The 22892-nt window shown below is 42.8% G+C and overlaps 1 protein-coding gene across 1 annotated transcript in view; it reads left to right on the top strand.

Moving 5' to 3' along the window:
* PLB1 (phospholipase B1) overlaps positions 1–22892 on the top strand; it is a 129020-nt gene that overhangs the window by 94925 nt on the left and 11203 nt on the right. Inside the window, exons 47-56 of the mRNA XM_044439530.1 lie at positions 779–846; positions 2761–2804; positions 4934–5033; positions 7525–7576; positions 10732–10812; positions 12733–12798; positions 15452–15546; positions 16785–16866; positions 18042–18146; positions 19934–20029. Of these exons, the coding sequence (XP_044295465.1) occupies positions 779–846; positions 2761–2804; positions 4934–5033; positions 7525–7576; positions 10732–10812; positions 12733–12798; positions 15452–15546; positions 16785–16866; positions 18042–18146; positions 19934–20029 (789 nt within the window). The remainder of the gene's footprint in view (positions 1–778; positions 847–2760; positions 2805–4933; positions 5034–7524; positions 7577–10731; positions 10813–12732; positions 12799–15451; positions 15547–16784; positions 16867–18041; positions 18147–19933; positions 20030–22892) is intronic.

Below are 22892 nucleotides of genomic sequence, written 5' to 3'. Positions count from 1 at the left end.
TTTTCTGTAATATATAAATTCTTGTACAGACTTTTTGATTGGTGAATGCCACTACAAAATTTAGTGAAGGGTTACTGAGTTTTGGTTATATTAGTTTGAAAAGTTGATGTTAGGGAACCAAATGGCTTTCCTTAGCATCCCTGCCATGAACAGAGCAGGGGGGAATGCATGGAAGTGTGAAACTGTATGTATATGTCGTTATTTGTTTTTCGGTGCCAGGCCAAGACCTTTTTATTTAAAAGTTATTTTAATTGTTAATTGATTTTTATTGTTTTTTTTATTGTTCCGAAATGTCTCCAAGATTTTTAAGGTTAATTGTTGTGATTGCTGTCCGTTTTTTAAGCCGCCCCGAGGCTTTTTGTGAATGGGGCGGCATAGAAATGTTTTAAATAAATAATAATAAATAAATATAGAAAGGATTGTAAAGGCCATGCAGGTGGCTCATTTGATCTGTTTGGTAAATGCAAATAAATCAATAATTTCTTAGATGTCCCAAAATATCAGCATATAGTGCAATGCTACTGTCTATGCATCTGAGTTAGGTATGGGACTCTGGATTGTCTATATTACTTAGTAAATAAAAGGTTTCCTCACACATTCCTTTACAGCTGCCTCTTTGCCAATTTATTTGGTTAATTTATTCATGGCTTCATCAGCAAGAATCATCCAGTTCTTTGGTTTCTGTCTCTTAGGAAAGACAACAGAGTCCTTCCTGCACCATTGTTTGAGCATCCCCTGATCACATGCAAATATGTTGTTTCTTTCCCTCCCTTTATAGGCAGCTGTTGGAGCCAAAGCCACTGATCTGCATGATCTAAAAACGGCTTGGAAGGGGCTTTCCTGGAGGTACAACCTTTGCTAGAATGTCTCCCACATTCTACTCTTTGAGTATTTGACTTATAAAATTGCACCCTACACCTAACATCTGATTGCATCTTAACCATAACCCTTTGCAAGAAGGTGAAGTTTCCTGGATCAAGTGGAGATTGAAGGCTGCATTGCAGTTGAGCAGTGGAGTGACCCTGCGCTGTAGCCTAAGGAGCTCTCCAAGGTGCCAAGTCTAGTTTTGGGATTGGGTCCAGCAATCCCAAAGTTAAAAGTTCAGACTACAACCCAGAGTGAATCCACTGCTCCATTGACAATGCAGCCTCCGCTGCCTGGACTCCTGTAATTTAGAGCACCCTGAACTGCACCTGAAGACGTACTGGAAGTAAGTGAAGACTAGTGCAATGAGATCTCCAAGCACCAGGATAAAGTCTAAGTAGTCAGTTTTATACTAATTGTAGTGCCTGAACATTTTCCAGGGCATCTCCATGTAGAGCCTATTGTTGCTAGTTGCGACATTGTGTCCGACCCTTCATGACCCCATGGACAACACTCCTCCAGGCCTTCCTGTCCTCCACCATCCCCTGGAGTCCACCCAAGTCCACACCGACCACCCCAGTGATCCCATCTAGCCACCTCAACCTCTGCCGTCCCCTTCTCTTTTGCCGTCAATTGTTCCCAGCATTAGGCTCTTCTCCAGTGAGTCCTTCCTTCTCATTAGGTGGCCAAAATATTTGAGTTTCATCGTCAGTAGAGCCCATTACAGAAATCTAAACAACCAGTGATTAAGGCATGAAATACTGTGGCCCAGACTTCCCACTAGACACCTTGTTGATTGTTTGAGAACTTGAGAGCATTCTAGAGATGATACTGAGAGTACAATGTGTATGAGAAGTTTACACCTCTGATGCACATCTCTGAAGTAAGGAGTCTTAAATGCTTTACTCAGAGCATATCCTCATACCTCATTGATACCTGCTCAGCAATGTGCTGCCATCAAGAAATCTTTAGTGTGAATTGCATTGCTCACGGTCACAAATTGCATTTCAGCACTTCTATCACAAGTTGAAGTTCAGCAAATAATTTCTGAATTGATCAAAGCTTAAGATTACTCCCAAACCATCAACCCTCAACTAGCCATGGCGTGCTGGACTTGGAAGAGGCAGGCTACTTAAACAGTCGTATGTTGATGTAATGCTGTCTGCCTTGGACGTGACTAAATAAACTCAGATATCTGTTGCAAATGTTCTTCTTTACTAGATTTTTAAATTTTACAATATTTTCATACTGTATGTTAGGTTCCAGGTGGTGCATAGGAATAATATAACAAAATGCAGATGTACAATATAAGTATATGAAAACAAAAGATGCCAAATCATAAACAATACCTATCAGCTAAAAATCAGAATGGCGGGCATCAAAATTCATTGACTGGCAAGGTGAATAAAAACGGCTTTAATGTGCACTTCAATACATTTGTAATAATGGCTATTTTACCAAAACAACAATACACAATACACCATTGCAGTAAAACAATGGTCATTATTACCCAATCCTCTGGAGCAAAAATACAGTAAGATGGTGGGCATTTTTAGCCAAATGTCTGGAGCAAACATCCCGTTCGGATAACTACTTGCTTGTCACCTTGTATGAGCAAAGCTTTATGTTACAGTTTGAGGCCAGTTGCAGTGGCTTAAACTAGCTTGCTTTTTCAGATACTAGATTTTATTTGGAGATGTTCAATACTTTCTATCAATTCACATGAGATCTACAGTTTATCCTGAGCAGGAGGGATGTCTGTGTTTTTGTCTTTTGTTCTAAATCCATCTCTCTCCACCCTGTGCAAATACAGTTGTACCTCCAGGACAGATGGTATCTTCTTGATAATAGAATTAGTGCCACTGATTGATTGATTCTGTATGATCTTTTCTATAGCACTGGCAGTGATGGAAGCTTGGAGACTCACACAACTTTGCCTAGTGAGTAGCCTCAGACATACCAAAGCATGAAAAGGGACATTTCGTGACCACATTGAGACAGTCCTCCAAACCAGCCTCCTTCAAGTTGGTGCCCTTTAGATGTGTTGGACTACAGCTTCCATAATCCCCAGCCAGCATGGCAAGGTTGGGAAGGCTGCTCTAAACTATGATTTGAAAGGGAAGGCAAGGGCTTCATGTGCTCTTCCTTTCCCTCCTTCTCCTGAGTGCTGATCTTAATCCCTTAATTCCTTGATGTAAATCCTCGTTTGCCATGTCATCCAAACTGTTTTGGGGTGAAACATCCATGGTCTGGCCTCCTTTGCAAGGGGGAGCTCCAGTTTGCCAGCTTGGATGCTATGGAGGTTGTATTCCAAGATGAAATAAAAAAAATTAAGCCCCACATGACAAGAGTTAGTCCATCAGATAAGCACAGTATTCATTTACAATCTCAAGGTGGGCAAGGTTTGCTTTGGAGCAAGTGCTAGCAATGAGAATAGTAAACAAGACTGAATCAGCTATAGAAGAAAATCAGGCCGTCCCTCTGAAAATGTCATTGCTGTGCGCCTCGGTTGGTTGGATGTTTTGGAGAAAAATGGTGCTTCCACATGGAAGGCTCCTAGGGCTACATTGAGAAGCCATCATGCAGCAATTTCCGTCAGAAGTGGGGAAAGAAGCAATTGGAAAACATAGGAGGGCTATGAATGGAAAGTGTCATTATCTGGATCTCCCCAAAAGTCCAGTGAATAAGGCAGCCTGATGGTTCCATAAAGCCTTGCCTGGCAGCATTCCAGTTTTGCTGCTCACAGCCTTTCTAGTGCACGGAGATTGTAAAGGCCCAAACAGTACTTATTTTAAATGTGTGTCTAGCCACTGACATTTCTTTTTTAGTTATACAGGAGACCCAGTGGGCCCAATCCAGTTCTTAACAGCCATCTCACCCTACATACTAAGACCTTAATCCTAATTAGGAGCCTTGCACCGATTGCAGAGTAGAAATGAGTTGGGGCAGGGGAAAGAGGCAGCTAAGAGACACATGTTGAAAGTAAGGTCTGTTTTGGCCCTAATCAGTTAGTGAAGGGAGTTTTAGTCCTGATTTAAGTAATGTGGAGCACGGGAGTGTGATCATTAAATTAGTGAGAAAAGAAAATAAGGACCCAGAACCCCAGCCCAGGGTGCTTCCAGACTGGAGCTTTATTGTATGGTTGCCCTCCTTCATTCAGAGAATATTGCAGAGTTGGGGGCAGGCATTGTGGTCTTTAACTTGTAAATCTGCTGTGTTTTCTCACAGCTTCTTTCATCTTTTTTCTCCTCATCAGAAAGAAAACAACCCACTAATGAGGAAAAGACGGAATAGTTGCATGATGTGTTTGGATGGGCAGTGCTGGGGGTCTTCCATCTGGAAGTATTCTCCCAGTCAGCTACTGAATGCTAAATGTTCTTGTTGTGTTGCTCAACATATAATGATGAAAACAGCAACAAAATTGGGCCTTAGTGTCCCTGGGCATAGCATATGCTTCCTATAGGAGCCCTAGGAAAGCAAATGTGTGTTTTCTGCTATTTTAAATCCAGTGCAACTGTTCTGTTTTTGACAGTATGCCCATTAAATTCTTGAAACAGGTAGTGGCTACCTGATTGGTGGATACAATTTTGTAAAGCTAAAACCACTTCCCACAATACAACGTCTGTTCCCATATGAAAACAATTCTATGGAAGTAAAATATAATGGATGAAAAGATTGTAACATGTGAAGTGCATTCCTGGAAGAATGTAGGATGTTCGTGACAGTCATGCCTAATTCACTCAGATCAGTTAAATTTGAGGAAAGTATCTCAAAGTCAAAATATGATTGCCCTTCACGATTGACATTTCTGACTGTATCAACAGCTCTGCTGGCAATAATAGAACCAACGAACTTGGTAGGGAAGATTCTGTTCTTTTTTGTGCAACATTTTTTCCACTAATTGACCAACTGCGGCAATGAGCACATTTGTAAAATGTGAGGTGTTCCTTAGGGGCTTGGCAGCAGAAAGCAGGTCCCTTGTGCCCTGACTTAAAATGATGAATGGGGGCGCAGGTTGGTTCTTGCTCCTTGCATAGAAACTTACTGTGAGTTCCTTCTTCCTTGCCAGACATTTTGAAAAAGTTTAATCCAAAGCTCACTGGCTTTTCCACTGGCACCCAGAAGGAAACTGCAGGATTCAACGTAGCAGCAGAAGGGGCCATGGCACGGTAAGACAAACTGGATCAAGGCAGCGTCATCAAGATACGTTTGGAAAACTAAGGCTATGAAACATAAAGCGGATGAAACTTGCTGTTAAATCTAACTAAACTGCTCCCCAAAGCAGAGGAATTCAGGAATATGAACTGCACTAGCTGTTTGTTGTATTAGCATCTCCAGATGCTTGATTTTATCAGTAATTCTTGCAAGTACCACTGGTGTTATTTCAAATTACCCTGGTAACTTTAAAAGGGTGGTATATAAATGTTTAAATGAACTATCAAATCTTCCCATGGAAGGCTGCTTAAGCAAAGCTCTAGGGCAGGTTTCACCAACCTGATGCCCCCACAGAAGCGTTGGGCTGCAACTCTCATAAGCCACCGAGGGAATGGCCATGCTTTCTTATTCTAAAGCCTTATTCCCAACCTTGTGGCTGTCCCCATGAACAGAGCTTAGTACTCTCCCAGTCATATTCTAACTACTCTTGGAAGGATCCATAGCTTGGAATGCAGCCATTCAACCCAGCGGCTGCCATACCGGGCAGTAAGAAAGCCAGCATTTGAGTGCTGATCCGAAAACACCAGCTGATCTGAAAAACGTTCCCTTGGCTGAGACTAGATACTCCTTTCCCTTCCCCAAAGATCACCTGCACTGGCCTGTTAAGAAAAGGAGGGAAGTGCATGGACTGCTTTACAGCCTGTGGACACCACAGTACCAATACTCATAATTTCTTCAGCAAGAAACTGTCAGCAAGGATCATGAAGCTCTCTCTTTTCCTTTCCAGGAAAAACAGGGCAGCTCTACACAATCCTTCACTTTTTGATTTCTTCAGGGGGCATCCTGTGCTGATAGGAATGCCCGATGAGGAAAGCAGCTTGTACTATGGTTCAAGATATGGTGGCAAAGTAGCTGTCTTAGGATCTTTCCTAATATTCAGCAGGAAAGGGTGGGGATTTTGGAATAGCGACCATTTGTTTAGCTTTATTGTCGCTGGCTACATAAGTAGAATTCATTCTGGCCCAGCATCATGTACCCATATCTCATAAATCCCCAGCTGCATAATTTTCAGGAGTGACTCATGCTCAGTTAAATTCAGCTTTGCTTGACACTTCCATAGATAATTTGCTGGTATGGTTCATTATCGGGTCCATCTTATCTCCTTCTGAGATGCAAGTCTGGCCCAAGGATCTATGAATAAACTCTTGCTTGAAAATCTTTGCAATATTGTACCTGTCTGAATGCATTTGGCAGCCCAAGACACAGAGGTCCTGAATCGATCACCTTTCACCAAGCGCTAAATTGACTGCAGAGGGAGTTAGAGGTTAGGCAGCCTGGCTGTGAAGTAGTGCAGAGCTTCCAAGTGCAGCCTTGAGAATTCAGTGCTTTAACTTAAAATGCAGCCTGTCAGAGCCAATCCTTCAACAAAAATAATGGATAGGAGCGTCTCTGCTCTTTCGCAGGCATGCTGGCGGGCGGGCGTTTGGCAGCTTGCAGTAGTCACCTGTGCAGCCACAGTGCCAGGGACTGTAGACTAAATTTGTTCCTCTCACAACGAATTTCTTTCCTTGTTCAGCTCTTATCATCCCTGGACTGGCAATTCATAAAATAAAGATGGAAGTGCCAAAAATAAAGACAAGTCTGCCAGTTTAGGTTTCTCGTAGTTTCTCATTTTTCCAGTCTTGAATTTGTTTAATCCCAGATCCTCATCAGAGTATAATCGCTTTAAAAAATTGGTATGGGTATTCATATGCATTTTGTGCACACTTCTTCAAATATATGTTTTTTGTTTTGTAATGTATGCATTACAAAATATGTAATTTTGTTTAATGTATGCCTTTTCGCCAACAATTTCCACCAATATAATCTATTTTGAGTGTTATTTTTACCAATATAGGCATTTACATGTGTAGTTCCCTCTAATACATACTTCTTTGTATGGATATTTTTAAACTGAAGAACTGAATCATGAAATTTGGAGAACTGTAAACATCAATTGATAACTGCCTTTTAGTTGACAAATTGGTTTGGGAAGTGTGCATTAGGTATGTTGGTATTAAAATGTAATATGCGAAATTAATTGCTCCCATCCCTCAGTGAGAGAAAAGCACCTCTAGCTCATTCTTAAATTAAGGATAGTTGAGGAATTTGATCTTTGTGAATCCCTACACAACAAACCGATGTGCACCTCTAAAACTAATGCACAAATAGTAATTTAGCCATTTACCAGACTTCACATTTCTCCAAATGTTGTGATGCGGTTTTTGAAATTTCAGCACATCAAAATATCCTTTTAAATATGTCCCTTCAAGCAATTTTGACAAATACTTATTTGGCCAAAACATATATTCCAATACTTTCTTTGCAAGAAATGATACGTTTAAGTGTGTGTGTTTTGATAGAAATTGTTTTCAATTGCAGATTAGTGCGGCAACAGAATTGTTGTGGGTAAAAGCATGAAAAAGTGATATAGACTTAGATCTCATCTTTTTTCTATTTCAATAGGAATCTCCCAGAGCAAGCGCGTGAACTGGTAAAGCTAATGAAAAGCAGCCAGGTAGGTGTATGCATTACAGAAGACTAACAAACCATTTAACAGTAACAGGCCACAGAAGATCTCTGTGTGATACAGAGCTGGATAAAATTGCTCAATTCTAAATGTAATAGCTGTGGTTAAGCTCTTGGGATCATTATGCAAAGTTGTTTTTTCAATTTATTGTGTTATATGTATTTTAGCAAGGGAGTAAGTTTAGCCCACTGTTTACCTAAAGTAACAAAATGTGAGCATTACTAAGGAATTTACTCTTTATATAGTTGCCTCTCTATACCCTGCCCAAGGACTGGAGCCAATCCTTCACCACCACAGGTTATGGTGTGCAGTACAGACTGCAGTGGTACCAAATGCAGAGATCAGATACACTGCAGATAAAAGGCAAATAGCTTTTAAAAGGCAAATGGCTTCAGAAGGCTCAAGACAATGGGCCAGTTTGGTACTTGTGAAGACCTTCCTACCTGAGTGGAATGTATTCCTCCGAAGTACCACCTTAGTCTCTGTAGAGGAAGGGTGGTATAAAAATATAATCATAGCCATAATCAGAATGGGTGGAAATACACAAAGATTAGAGACAAACAGAGATCTAGTGTGGTGCTGGAGATGATCAGAAATATGCTTGCTTTATAACTGTCAAGATCTTCATTGCATGCAAAATAAGGTGCCTTGCTTTCCAAGAAAAGTGAGCCACTGCAAACACATTAAAGTGATGCTTTCAGCATCTGCATTTGCTCCCCAGCGTCTTCTGGTAATTGGTTTTGACCTGTAATTACCTTAACGGGTAGGGGAGAAGCCATTGTTCAGTGGGAGAACATCTGCTTTGCATGAAGAAGGTCCCACATTCAACCCCCAGCATCTCCAGGTAGGCTTAGGAAAGAATTTTGCATGAAACCTTGCAGAGCTGCTGCCAGTCAGTGTCAACAATACTGGGCTAATTGGATCAACAGTTTAATTCTCTATAAGGTTACTTCCTAATATACCTAAGAGATTTTATTTGCACTTCACCATTTATCAAACTGACAGCACCTTCTCAACAATACCATCTGTGCATGAAGTGTGAGGATAGATAGGTGTTCTCCGCAGCTGCCCAAAGTTTGTAGAACTTACTATAAACGTGCCTGAATGTAGCATTGCAGGACTTTTATTTGTGCTTTTTTCAGCTGAAGTTAGCTTTTGATGATTGAGTTCAGATGCCAAGGAATAGACAGGAAGGGTGTGTTAATTTCATTGTTACCCATCTCATTCCCTTGGCTTCAGGAGAAGAGGGAAGGAAGAGGATCTAGTGCTATTAAATTAACAGTTCATTTTCTGCCACCCTGAAATAAAAAGCAGAGCTCTCTAAAATCGAGTATCTTGTAACAGTCCTTGTAACAGGTGCTGAGAGCTGACCTTGCTGTCAGTGTTTGATTATTTATCGGTTCCCTCAATGGTGTGAGGATAAACGGAAAAACAGAATACATTTCCCTCTTTGTACTTTCCTGACTCTCCCTCCCCTTCCTTTCTCTGGGAGCTACTGAATGGAAACACAAACTTTTGAGCAAAAGTCACACTCATTGCTGATTTAGGAGTCCACAATCCTGGCCTTATACAACCAAAGGAAATGACTTTGAACACCCTGGGCACATGCCCCTTTGAAGTAAATATGAACTGAAGGCCAGGCCAAGGAAACAAATCCTATTAATGAGACGAGAAATCAACCCTGCTAGTTATTCCCAGGCCTTTGGTTTCTTTAGGACAGATTCACCAAGGCTTATGTAAACTTGCCACTCTAAAAATAGCTACTGTCCATTCCTGTCTTTGTACTGCATGTTACAGAATGTTTTCCACTGCGTTACAGCATTCAGCAGCCCCTATTGTTGGGTGACAATGACGTAGATCCAGCAGCTGCCAGGACAGCTAAGTCACCTCTCTCAGGACTACAAACAGCCACCCCCATGGGCATCCCCTAGACCATCTTTCTCTTCAGCATTTCCAGTTTACACGCAGTTGGCAGGACTTCTCCATGCCTTCAGCTACTCAGGGCTAGCAGGAGTGTGCCATATAATAATTTTGCCAGGGGCCCGGTTTGCTTGCGCAAGGGCGTAAAGTGGGGTTTGCTTCCCAGTGCAACACCCACCTCTAACATCCGAATGGAATTGAAGCCTCCAGCGTAACAGAACACTGTCGCACAGCTTATATGATCAAGTGACAGAGCAGCTGTCAACTTCTCTCTGTGGATGAAGAGCGATTTGCCCTGCTGAGCAAAACATCAGACCCTAGCTTTTGTTTCTTCCCATTAAGGATCCCTCACCACTGTCCCCAAATCCACAAATGGAAGAATTTGGACCTCAGCTGAGTTACTTCTATCACAGAAAATCCAAATACTTTAGTTTAACTGGTTAGTCCATTGTAGCCTTACTTTCTGATTTGTCTTTGCTCCAGCCAGAGCTGTGCATTTTCTACCTGCCCGGTTTGCAACAGCTACCACACAAATACTCAGCTTTCCATAACTAAGCTCCTTTGGTCAAGCAATGTTTGCACATCATTGAGAGAGTTGTTGCAAAGACAGCAAAGATATGACAGCATTTCAGACACTGAAGCTGGCATTGGATTGTCATCACCAAATGTAACATGACAAATAGGAGCTTGTGGATCCACCCTTAAGTGATCTCTTTCCCATAGGGATGTTTCATGCATGCAAGTGTTTCTGCCTGATGTTTTATAACCTCTGGCATTGTCTATCACACAACTGGGCAAAATACAGATCTCCAGACATTTTAGATTTCAGCACCCATCGCTGCTGAGCATTGGCCATGCTGGCATGGTTTCTTGGAACTGAAGTCAAAAATATCTGGAGATCTACCTTGTGCCCACTCCTGGTCTATAACAGAGATAGACAATGCAACTTGGTGCCCTGTAGATGTTTTGGACTGCAGCTTTGGACTGCAGTTGAAGGAAGAATGGGCAACAACCAGGGATTTGTGTAGTTATAATCGAAAATACCTGGAAGGCACTGGGTTGCTTACACCTGGTCCATGACAATTCTGCAACAGCTCAAGAGGAGTGGGGGAATCCTTGCAGTTCCTGAAAGCAGAAATGAGGCCCTGGCAAAGGTCCACTTGACCACATCACTCATACTCCACGCTGCTCTCAAGGTGTCCATTTCTTTTCTTCCTCACTAGAACATCAACTTTGAGAAAGATTGGAAGCTAATCACCATTTTGATTGGATCCAATGATCTGTGTCAGTATTGCTTAGACAAGGTAGGAATGCTGAAAGTATATCTAGTGTGTTTTAAAAGTGATAATATATGGCTTTGCTTTATATTTAATTGATAAAGTTAAAACATTGGAATAAGCATACTTGTTCTGGCTATAAATTTATCAGATGATTTGGTAAAGGTTCCAGCTGCTAGCTTGCTTGTTTTTACTGGAATGGAGTGAGAACAATTACTCTGCTGTCCCAGCCTTCGCTCCCACTCTGTCCCTCTCACCTGTTTTTAGTTAGGGTAAAGTAAGCTCGGGGAAAAGTGAGAGGCTGGGGAGAGGAGAATCCAACGGTAGGGGAGGTCAATGTTTCTCTGAGTATTTTCTGAAAAGACCAGACCTCTTCTGAGTGGAGTTCATCTATCCACCTTTCAACATCACTGTCAATGTCACAGTTGGTACCACTCCTTCATCCTTGCATGCTCAGGCCACTTAAGGTGCTTTCACCATGACTGGGGACTCCATGTGCTTGCTATTGTGTATTATGCCATCAGAAGTATTCCTCTAACTCTTTAAGAGAAGAATGGCATGTTCCCTGAAGGATAACCCATCTGCATAAACTGATAGTGGCTCAGATAGGGATGTGAAAACTTAGGGAAAGCACAGTGGAAAGGGGGAAAAACACAATCAAATCCTTCTGTGGTGCTACTCTGAAAAATGATTGCACCTTGGTTCCAATATCCCTTTATAATTTTAGTTAAGAGTGCTACACTTACAGTTGCAGTTCTCAGGCACCCCAGTAATTTTTGGTCTTGTAGATTCTCCTTGGATGTGAAAGTTTTAAAAGTGTAAATTCATTTTGTGTGTGCCATAGAGATTGTACACAACAAAAGCACAGCCTATATTGTTTACTTTATTTACATTATGGGGAGAACCTGATATGAATTCAAATAATAAAACTCCACTTTGTGTGTTGTGAATTCTGAGCAATTCACAGCATGAATTAAAGTTGTACGTTTCTGAATTGCTTTTCAGATTTTGATTTCTTTTGCAAATTGTGCAGATTTCATTCAGTGTTTGAACAAAAGAGTCCAGATCCACTTAAATCCAGCTATTTCTGCTAAACTGACTCAGGCTGTCCCAATCTGTTGAGGTTAGCTTTATGTTTCAGCTGGATGGATAAGGTAACCTAAGGGAAATGTGTAAACATTATATGCACTGAGTAAGCAATACATTTGATATAACTGGATAACAGTTCCGTAACACATTCCTATTACTGAATGGTTGTATTTATAAGTGAATTTCAGTTGTTTTTCAGCCCGAAAAGAACACCAAAATCAGTTTAAAATACTAAAGCAGACTTTCCTAACCTACTGACTTCTAGAGCTCTTGGAGTACAACCATCACCACCCCAATGCTGGCTAGGGATGATTGGAACAGTAGTCCAACACTTCTGGAAGGCACCAGGCTGGGGAAAGCTGCACTGAAAACAAGTTTATTAGAATGGAGAACAATATAAACAACATCTAAGCATAGTTTTAAGTGCAAAAATTAAAAGTAAAGAGAACAGAGAAATTAAAAGCCCATTATTTTTATTAATGATTATTGAAAGCCAGGTGGAAATAAAATTTTTTACTGGTCACCCAAAAAAATCCTCAAGGATAGGGCAGGTTGAGCTTCCTTCAGGAAGGAATTCTTTGACCAAGGTACCACTACAGAAGTTGCCACCAACTGAACTTCTCTGTGTGGTGGGACGAAATTAGAGATTTCATCCAGAGATGAGTGTAACCTGTGAGTCTGTTCAGATTTTCCTCCAAGCATATGAGGCTTTGAGAATGCAAATTACGCCCTCAAACAGATCTCCTGAAAACCGGGTTGTCCTGTGGCCCACTTTATAGGGTATTTTTTGTGGCACGGTTGGGGGAAGCAACCTCTACAGTTGAATGTAGTGTTGAAAATGAATAATCTTTTCTGCAGGAGACCTATTCAGTGGAAAAATATGTAAAGCACCTCCAGGATGCTCTTGATATCCTTTACGAGGAGGTAAGATTTTAAGACACTCTAGAAGGCAGCGTTCTTGGCAACCGCATGCACATATTTCACCCCTCACAGAGTTTCCATGATCATGTTTCATTCAAGCCCATCTTTCAGATAGCAATTCCTGGGACAGTCATACTTGAAGGGTAATCCAGTGACCTTGAAAACAAATGGCCAGGGAAATAGTGAGATTCTAATACGGGGGAAGAGGCAGCACATGCTGATTTTTCTTCATCTTGGAAAACATAGAGCTGGTCCCCTAAAGCTGTCTTTAGGGGAAAGAACTGCCGCAGACAGCAGATGGCAGCAAGATTTCTGTATACTTTCCAGCCTTCGCAGTGCTTTATTGTGCTGACTTGGGGATATTTCTGCAGCAGTTGGGGTAAGGGTAGAACAGACATATAGAGTGTGGAATTTGCCCAGCTTTCATGGAGGCATGGCCAGGCGGCCACTAAATCTGCTTCTCTCTCTTCTGAGCGAGGGTTGCTCCAGGAGTAAGCACCAGCTCACTGCCCAGTGGGTTCAGTCTGTCTTCCCTCCCTGCTTTGCCACTAGTCAAAGCAATAAAATAAATAAATAAGCATGCAGCATGGAAAGAGATTGAGGCACACTGGAAAGGGGTCTGGATTGCCCCCCAAAAAGCAGTCAAACCTCAGATTCCTAATTTAGAAAAGTTTTATTGAAATTAGAAATGGAGATAACGATGAGAAGGAAAACTGATAGGTAACATGACAGGAAACAACAGTTTGGGCTGGACACCCATAGGATTGCTCTGTTAAGGCAAGATCCTAGGCAGGTGGGACAGCAAAAAGTCCTACAGAGGCATGCTGGATGTTGTAGGAACTTGGAACTATGTGCTCCTGATGGAGGGTGAGAACAGTGCAGGACAGATTGCCTCAGTGTGCCTTCCACCCTCCAAAACACTGAGAAGGCCAGTTTCAGCCACTTCAGTGTTTTATGCTGTCAGGAGAGGAGAGGAGACAGAGGCACCACCAGGTTCCCTTGTGGGATGGGGATGCCTCACTCCTCCCCACCTGCTGCCCCTTAGAATGCCGTCACTGCCAGCTCCGAGGGCTCCTTGCAGCCTTGGCACGGCATCCTGCACAGAAAGAACCACTCCAGCAGCAGAAGGAGCATTCTGAATGAGGACTCTCAGTGCCAAACTCACAGTGCTTTTCTGATGTCAGAGCTGGGACTTTAGAGGTGAGCTGGTGGCTATCTTCACACTGCCAAGCAGCCATGGGATTGTACCGTAAGGGTATTAGAGTCCCCAACCAAGACAGACACTGGCAACTCTGAGTCAGTTTGGACATAAGTGCCAGCCAGTCATGAGCTCACTTTTACTGGCATCTGAACTAGTCAGCCATGCAGCTGTTCATGGGGTCTAAAAGCAATACAGATTGCTAGTTCTGCCATAACTTTGGAGCTGCCAAGCATGCCTTCATTCAACCCGGGACATGTGAACTAATAATTATTACTCTAATTTGTTGCTCCTTGCACAAAACAATTAGTTGCAAGTTGAAAACTCTACTGCCAAACAGACAGCTAAACTGTCTATTCCAGTATTACTGATTGCGCCCATCCCATCTGTCTTCACTTATCTTTCACATCTCTAAACTGTACAGTGTATTCATTGAAACAAGTAGCAGATCAAATTGAGATTAGAGGCTCAGCTCAGATCCCACCAGAAACAAATCCTCCTTAAGCTGGGAGAGGCAAGCACTTGTGGTCCTGGGGCCAGATTCCATCTCCCTGGAACATGCTGGTGGGCTGGATGATATCAAGGGGGCGTGGCCTCCCCTAAGCCCCTCCCTGCCTATGGTATCACCTAGCCCAGCGGCTTTTTAAAAAGTATTCTAAGCCAGCTGTGAAACTAATACAGAGGAAAGGAAATTGGGCCTATTGAATTCTGAAAGTGCTAATATCCTGGGAGAGGGTCTGACTGTCACTCCCATAGTTCTGCTTGGGATTGTTGGGCTAGCCATGGAAATGTATAGACAAAAGTCTTGTAGGGTCCAGTCCTATGGCCTCCTGACATCATTCTCTCCCTGAGGTCACAGCAGGGCCTTGGGGTGGGAAAAAAGGGTGTGCCGGGAGCAGGGCGAGGAAGAGGTGGGGGTCAAGAACTTGTACCAATTCCTACTGGCATTCCAGGTTGTGCCCCCCTCCACCCCTGCACTTTATCTAGATGGCTGAAAATGCCCACCTGGAGAAAATGCCCAGGGCGAGGTACCTGGTGGAGATTGCCACTGCAGTGCCTCATTCCAGGAATACAGGAATGCATACAGACCTCTGGGTTTAGTGGCTTATGCACATCAAAGCTGCGGAGCAGAGGACTGTGCCTCTGGTAAAGCGTTCATTCCAGAGGCTTCCTACAATGCTAAGTATCTTCCTTTACTAATAAATGATTAGCAAACAAAGAGCATTACATTTAAAAAGACATTCTTTCCATTTGAGCTGCAGTGCCGTATTATGACATCACACTAGCAAAGTCCATTGCTTTATTGCCACTACTAGCTTGCCTACATTCCCCTGCCTGTTTATTGCTGAATGAAGACTGAATGCTCTCTGTACTGATCTGTGCATAATCTCTCTGCTTTGTTATTCAATTGTCCTATGCTTTGTGCCTCAATATACCTGGGCTCTGTAATTCCTGCAGCTTCCTCGGGCCTTTGTAAACATGGTGGAGATAATGGAACTCACTGGACTGCGTCAGATAAAAAGGGAAGCATCCGGATGCGTTCTTTCAGGGGCGTAAGTGAGCAGATCACACAGCGGTCTGTACTGAATGCTATTTTTAGGGCTAATCTATAGCTTTGTTATTCAGAAAGCAACCACAAAGGGCTTACAAAACCTGTGCCCTGTCAGATGTTATTGGACCTGGGAGCTGTGAGGCAGCAGATGCTCTAATCGTAATGAGGATATTGGCTTCAGTTTTTCCTTTACTCACATGGGAACAGCCTTCATTGATTTCCATTAGAGTTGCAGCCATTTAAGAGCAAGTCGCTTTGGGCTCCTTGTTTTCTGCCCAGATATAAATAACAAAGTAGAGTGCAAACCCACAAATTCAGAATGTTGCTGGATGTCTTGTGCTAGCTCATCTGAGAACCACATTGATCGCAGTCCCAGGATCCTAGCTAAGGAATTGCCTATTTCTTTGAAACTTACATAAACAACATGCTTATCCTGTTCCATGTGAGTGTCTTCTCGGTGTTGGCAAGTTTAGTGTCTAGAGCCAAAAATAAGGACAGCTAGAACTCCAAGACCTGAAGTTGCAGCCATCCATGAAATGGCTTGTCTGGGATTTGAACCCACAATCTCTTAGAATCAAAATGGGAGTTATACCACCACTGGTCTAGCCTTCCCCAGCCTGGTGCTTTCTAGATGCTGGAAAAGGATAGTGGGAGGTACTGCCCAACACATCAAGAGGTTATCAGATTGGGATTTTTGCCCTTGACTGACAAGTCAGGCAAAAATCTGATCAGGCAGCAGTAGGACTAGAAGCTAAGGGTGCAGTCCTATGCATGCTTATCGAAGGAGTGCTGGGTGGGGAATGCTAGGAACTGTAGGGCTTTTCTGCTGTCCAAGCATTCACAGCATTGTGTCTTAAGCCTCCCGTTCTTAGTGTACTCACCTACTCCTACTGACATCTAATAAAGTTCTAGTTTCATTTGGCTGTGTGCAACCTGCACAGAGCCCGGGAAAATAGAGCACCTTAAGCCTAAAAACATTCTTCTGATGTGTCAGTTATTAGGCCATTAAAAAAATTAGACCTGGTTATTTTTTTAAAAAAAAACACCCCAAGATATCCCTTGATAACACAAATGGAAACACACAGCCTTGGATATCCCTTGATAACACAAATGTCACGCAAGCATAGAAACTGCATGGGAAAGAATACAGATCATCACCCAGCATTTTGATTTTTTTCTGTGCTGTTAGGAATTAAAGTATCTTGGATCAGTGTTGATTTTAGTATTGCTTTCTTTCAGGAGCCTTTGCCCATGTGTTCTAAACTCTCAGGAAAACTCCCCTGAACTGCAAGAAATTGAAAGACTTAACAGAGATTATCAGGTAAAGTAACCCTTTATTGGTAATTTCAAGATCTCTGCACCCTTCCTATAGAAGTCAGACAGTAATAATAGTAATTTCCTTATCCAACAGTGGATCCTTATGCAGTCAAAATGACACTATTCATTTATAGGCCAAGTTTACAGAATTACAAAAATATTTTTAGTGGGAGAAAAATCCTAAGAAGTAAAACACTCAAGTGAAGACTGAGCACATTCAGCAGCCAAGAAAAACTGAGTGACTGATGGAGTGAGAATGGGAGATGAAAAATTGGATGGAATGGAGTATTCTGGAAAAGGGCATGGCTGGCTGGTTAATGCCCTGAATGAACCCGGCAGCGTTTTGTTGCATGTCTCACACTTGTATGCCTTAATGAGATGGTGGTTGTCATCAGAGTAAGAGTGGCTAGGGTGGATGTCTTGCTTTAGCTTGTGTTGGGGAAGTCATAGTTGCTCGCACATAAATTCGCTGTTGTGTTTCACATCATAGCTGAAGCTTTGTGGCATTTTTATCCTTATTTCTTCATCATCATCATCACATATGCAAGAATATTTTGTGTTTAACTGCCAAGTGTGCCTCTCTGGCCAAAAGTACAGTGGGAAGCAGTGATGCCTTCTTGACGCTGGTGCCCCAGTTACCCAAGAAGCTCCAAAGCCACCTCCCTTCCCTCGCTAGGAGAGCTGCTTTCTGGAAGGCATCCTGTGTACTCACTGTAGCTGGAGGTAATTGCTACCAGGCATTCTGAAATTGTTTTGCAGCTTTTTAACTTATTTTTATCGATTGCTTTGCTCACAGAAGGTACTGTGGCTTTGCATTTTTATCATGTTTTGTTGATTGAATGGTAAACTGCTTTGGGAGCCTTGCTGGAAAGTGGTACAGAAATGTAAGACTAATTCTGAAGATGATAATTGCTAGTGGTAATCATAATGATTATAAATTATGTTTATAGGCTTGCCATATGTGTTTTAAGAAAGAATAAACTTTCTCCTTCTCCTTCTCAGCTTCATCCTTACAACAGTCCCTTGAAGCAAGTCCTGTCACACTCTTTCCACCTCCTCCTGAGGCATCTCCCTGCTGATGTCACTCTTATGCTTCAGTCCATCTGGTCTGAGTTACTGCTTGTAAACTTGGAGAGAGGCCCCACACTGCCATTGACCTTGTCAACTTGAACTCCACAGGATAGAAGTGCAATGTTGATCAACAGCGGTCGCTATGCCCAGCGGGAGGATTTTGCAGTCGTTGTGCAGCCATTTTTCCGGAACACCATCATGCCACTAGACAGTGTGAGTCACTGCTTGTTACCTGCAGCATTCAGATCAGTGTGCCAGGATTTGCTTGAGCTGGCAAGAGACGCGGGGCGTGGATTAGAGCATCCTTCTGCTGGGTGCATTGCCTAGCCTACGCAAGGGATGTTGCAAAACAGACAGACAGACAGACAGGACAGGTGGATGGACAGACAGATGGGCGGACAGATGGACTAATCAGTTCTGCCAGCATTCCAACTCTTTGCCCTGTCCTCAGAGACTTTGGGAACCAGTGCTGCTGATAGGAGTACAGACCACAGAATATGTATGAATAAATGATTTGAGCCTATGGTCTCCAGAATATACAGAGAAACTGACTCTAGATACTAATAACAGAAGGAGTATCTAAAGGGCATTTGCCACTCAAGTGTAATTAATGTATGTACATCTTATACTGGCTGTGTCTGGTTATAAGAACAAACGGGAGCAAGAAATGTTAGAAGCTGAAACAAAGGGAACTAAAGGCACCAATCCATCCTACAGCACATCAAGACGAGGCAGGGACTTTAAGGGTGAAGGGACCTGTGCTTCACACCTGTACTGGTATTTTGTACCGCAAGAGTGACACATCTCCCTCTGGTGACATGTTTGTGAAAAGCACCGTGCTCACCATGCAACCGCCTGTGGGACCAGGATCAGACCTGTAGCTACTCGCAAGGATTGAGTCTGTGTGATCAGGCAGTGCAACTGGCAGCACTGGAAGGCTCAATGGGAGGAGCCTGCTCTCTTCAGCTTGGCCACAGCGACTTGGGTCTTTGTGGCGGTTGCCCTGTGCCCCGATCCTGCTTCCAGTGTTAGCAGTGTCTGACCCCTGCCTGTTCCTGTCTCTGCCTTTGCTTCTGGTCTTGCTAAGTCTTGGTATCTGACCCTCACTTATTCCTGACCCTGCCCTCACCTCTGGCCATGCCTTGACAATACCTGATCTTTGCTTGTTCCCGGTTTCACCTTTGGCCCTCTTGTGTTTCCACCTGCATTCCATCTACCTCCCTTATCCCTGGTCCTGGTAATCCAGCCATGGACCCAGCCACCTACATCTTTGACCTGCCACACTGAAATGATGTTAGGGCACTACTTAAGACACACACATTATGGACCAGGTACATAAACACCTGAAGCACCCTCTGAAATTCTAGTGTCTACATTATCTCAAAATACCAATTCATTAGGATCCCAGAGTTACTTTATCAGCCAAAACACTGCACTGCCCAGAGCTCTGTGTAAACCACAGCTCTTCACACTGCATGTGCAGGGTTCCCTCTTTGCCCTCTCCTGAGACTGAAAGCAGCAGCTTCTTTCCAAGCGGGACAATCACTGCATCAGAATCACCGTGTCCTCCTTAGATTGCCAGGCTGGTGCATCAGTGTACGGAAAGGATCCAAGAGGAGACACTGCACTGATTGCTGCTTTCTGCGAGCAACAAAAGGAGCCACTTGTCATAAATACAAACTGGAAAAGACTACTGCTTATACCATCCTCACACTCTAACAGCATTTAAGCTCAACAAATAATGCATCATCAGCTCTACTGATCTTTGACTATGATGTTTTACATTATGTAAAAAGACTCTAGCCAACTGGTAGCTACTGCAGAAATTGCTTTGGTGTAGAATAATGATGTAATGAGTCTTGGGAGAAGGGATTTGACTGGTGGCTGGCTTAGCACCAAGAGACAAGGAGCCAAACAACACATGAGAAAAGACAGAGCTTTGCTAACAAGGGATAGAAGTTTTCTGACATCTAATCATTGTATTTTGCATTTAATCACAGGATGGGAAACCAGACCTGAGCTTCTTTGCTGTGGATTGTTTCCATTTCTCGGACAGAGGCCATGCTGAGATGGCCATGGCACTCTGGAATAATATGGTGAGAGTGAGAGTGAGTGAGCCTGAGCTTAAGCCTACCTGGAAACCATACCTTCTAGCCAAAAGCCTTGCATGTTGGCAAATCGCTATAGTTAGCATGTGGTGATGCGAAGCACTCTGTACATTCTTGGAGGCAGTCATGTACTATAATTGAAAATGAAGTTCTTACTTTGAGCTGGTAAGCCGGAAAGTATAACCAGAAGTGTCCAAAGGCTTTTCAAGTTCAATACGTTAGAAAGATTTATTAAATTGCATTTCTTATCTCTCCTGCTTCCCTCTCATAAGAAGGCTGAAACAGTTTGCAGAGTCCTCTTGCTCTACATTTTATCCTCACAACAACTTGGTGAGGTAGGTTGGATTAAGCATTAGTGACTGCCCAAAGTCACCCTAGTAAGCTTCAGAAAGGGGACTAGAACCCAGGTCTCCTAAGTTAGAGTCTGACACTGTACACTCCATATCACACTGGCTGTCAGTCAGACTTCCTCTTGATCAAAACTTTTCCACCATTCCACTCCATAGCTTCTACAGGCCCCCATTAACTGACTTTCCCAAAGATGGCCTGAACAACAATAATCAGTTTAAAAGTTCAAGAACTCTTCTATTTGAAAAGAGTCTCAGTTCTAATGTTTGGCTTAGATGAAACACTTCACATATATAATGTGACAACAAGAAGGGCCAACTTCCTATATAATTTGTTACAAGGCGTCACACAAACCTTGCAGTATAATGTTCACAGGTGCCTTGGAAGGCTGAAATTTCTGGCAGGAAGGCATTAGTTGATTGAGGTAGTATAGCAGTCATTCATTCATTCAACTTATATTCTTCATTAAACTAGTCCAAGGACTCTCTAAGTAGATTACAGAAATTTAGGAGCCTGCTCTGTGATTTCCTAGCCAGCTATAATCTAGAACAGTTCCAGCTATCTATATTTGGACTCTAGTTGGTGAGAAAGCATGAAATAGTTTGGTAGTATAAGTACTTCTTATATTCTAAAGCTTATGTAATAAAGCCATAATTTGCTTAGACCACGTCCCTATATTTTCCAAGCTAGGCCATTTTGGATTTACCTGTGGGTTCCAGCAATATTGGAACTCTCACTTAAGCTCCAATGCTTCAATAGGTTTTTCTTTCAGGTTAGCACTCAGCAAATAGGATGATAAAACAGCTTTCTTTTTATTGGGAACAATACATAACCATATTCTTTTCGGGAAACAAGTCATAGTAGCTTGTGCAGATCTCCATGTGCTCCAAGATACACCCAGAAAGGCAGAACAGCACCAGAACCACCACTGCTGGTTTATTTGGCTTCTGTATGTGGACCAGTGGGGCAAAGGAAGTGCCATACCCTTCGTATGGGGTCGCGAGCTGCCTTGGTCCAGCCCCAAGCCATGTCCAGTGGGACCGTACCACAGTGGAGGTGAAACAAGACCAAGACTATTCCATTTTGAACCTTTAAAAGATAAATTCAGTATACCACACTGGCTCCTTGAAGAATCCTATGGGTAGCACTAATTTCTTGTTGTTGAGTGCCATCAAGTCCTCTCCAACTTAACAGCCACCCCATGAATGAAAGCCCTCCAAAATGTCCTGTAGCAGTAAAAGATGCCCAACACCCAAGCTATGGGGGAAGGGCAGCTACATGGCCAATGGAATGAATGAACCCTGAGTGTCTGAAGCATCTGGAGAGAACTAGGCTGGGGAAGGCTGATCTATAGCAACATCAGAAGCCTAATGTTTTGTACAACAACAAAACAAGACAAAACAAAGTAATAAATGCATAGAAATCGTGCAACTTATTATCACAACTTTGCGATTGCCACTGTGCTCTGTCCTGTTCCTAGTCCAGCTCCTTTCTTGGGAGGTTTTCATGGCAGTTATTTTTGGAATTCTGCAACAGCTGCCAGTAATGCAAAGCTGCTACATGTCAGAGAATATCCCTCTGGTGTCCCTCCCCAATTCTCCAAAATAACTGCACTTATTAGGAGGTGGAGTTATGTAGATGAGTCAGGTTTCCAAAGGGGCACCCTTTCTCCTTACCTGCTCCTGGGCTGCAAAATGCAGTGGCTGGAGGGCCGTTAGAGATGCCATAAAGGTGGTGTCTTCCAGTGATGCCTTAGAACAGAAGCATCTTAGAGCAGAGCTAACACCTAGCTGCCAGCTGGCAAACGGTACCCTCTGGTTTTAATTTAGAATGGTTAGTACACTGCTATCATTTTAAATTAGGGAGCAGATCAGCAGGTGATGGTCATAATGACAATATCAGAGTAAAGGCATGGCATTCCTGCTGGGATGAGTTCAGCTTTAGATCTGTATTGTGGGAGGCTAAATAAGTGGCTTTCTTAACCTATGCTTGGAATTTGACTGGTCCAACAGCTAAGGGACTAGGAAAAAAGGAAAACAGAAGATGGCACCAATTTACATGAAATATGTGTGCATTAATTTTATATAGAGATGCAAATTTAGGAATGAGAATTAAAATACTTATTAAAATACACAATAGTGTGGAAGACTGTAACTAGGTGACCTGTTTGCATTGTTCAGTCTTCTGTTAGTGGTCATTCTGAGGCCTAACTCTTCCTGCAGATGGTTTTTTTATCTTTCAACCTGACATGCAATAAGGAGCACTTCCAAACAGAGGGCACCTTCAGAACAGAGGACTGGCTTCTATAAAATAGGATGGAAGGCCCTCTACAGGCATCAGCCAATTTAATTACTGACCTATGTCTTAAGGAATGTGTCCCTCATTGGACCCCTTCTGCCCTCCAAGATCTTATGAGAAGGCCCTGTTTCAGTTGCTGTCACACCATCGGAACAACCAGAGTGGATTTAGGCTTCCTGTATTTGGCCCCATCCTAAAAGAAGTG

This window comes from Varanus komodoensis, unplaced genomic scaffold, assembly GCF_004798865.1.
Source record: "Varanus komodoensis strain SLA01 unplaced genomic scaffold, ASM479886v1 scaffold1, whole genome shotgun sequence".
Taxonomy (NCBI): Eukaryota; Metazoa; Chordata; class Lepidosauria; order Squamata; family Varanidae; genus Varanus; species Varanus komodoensis.
Note: the sequence above shows the minus strand (reverse complement) of the source record. Positions and strands in the feature narration are given on the sequence as shown.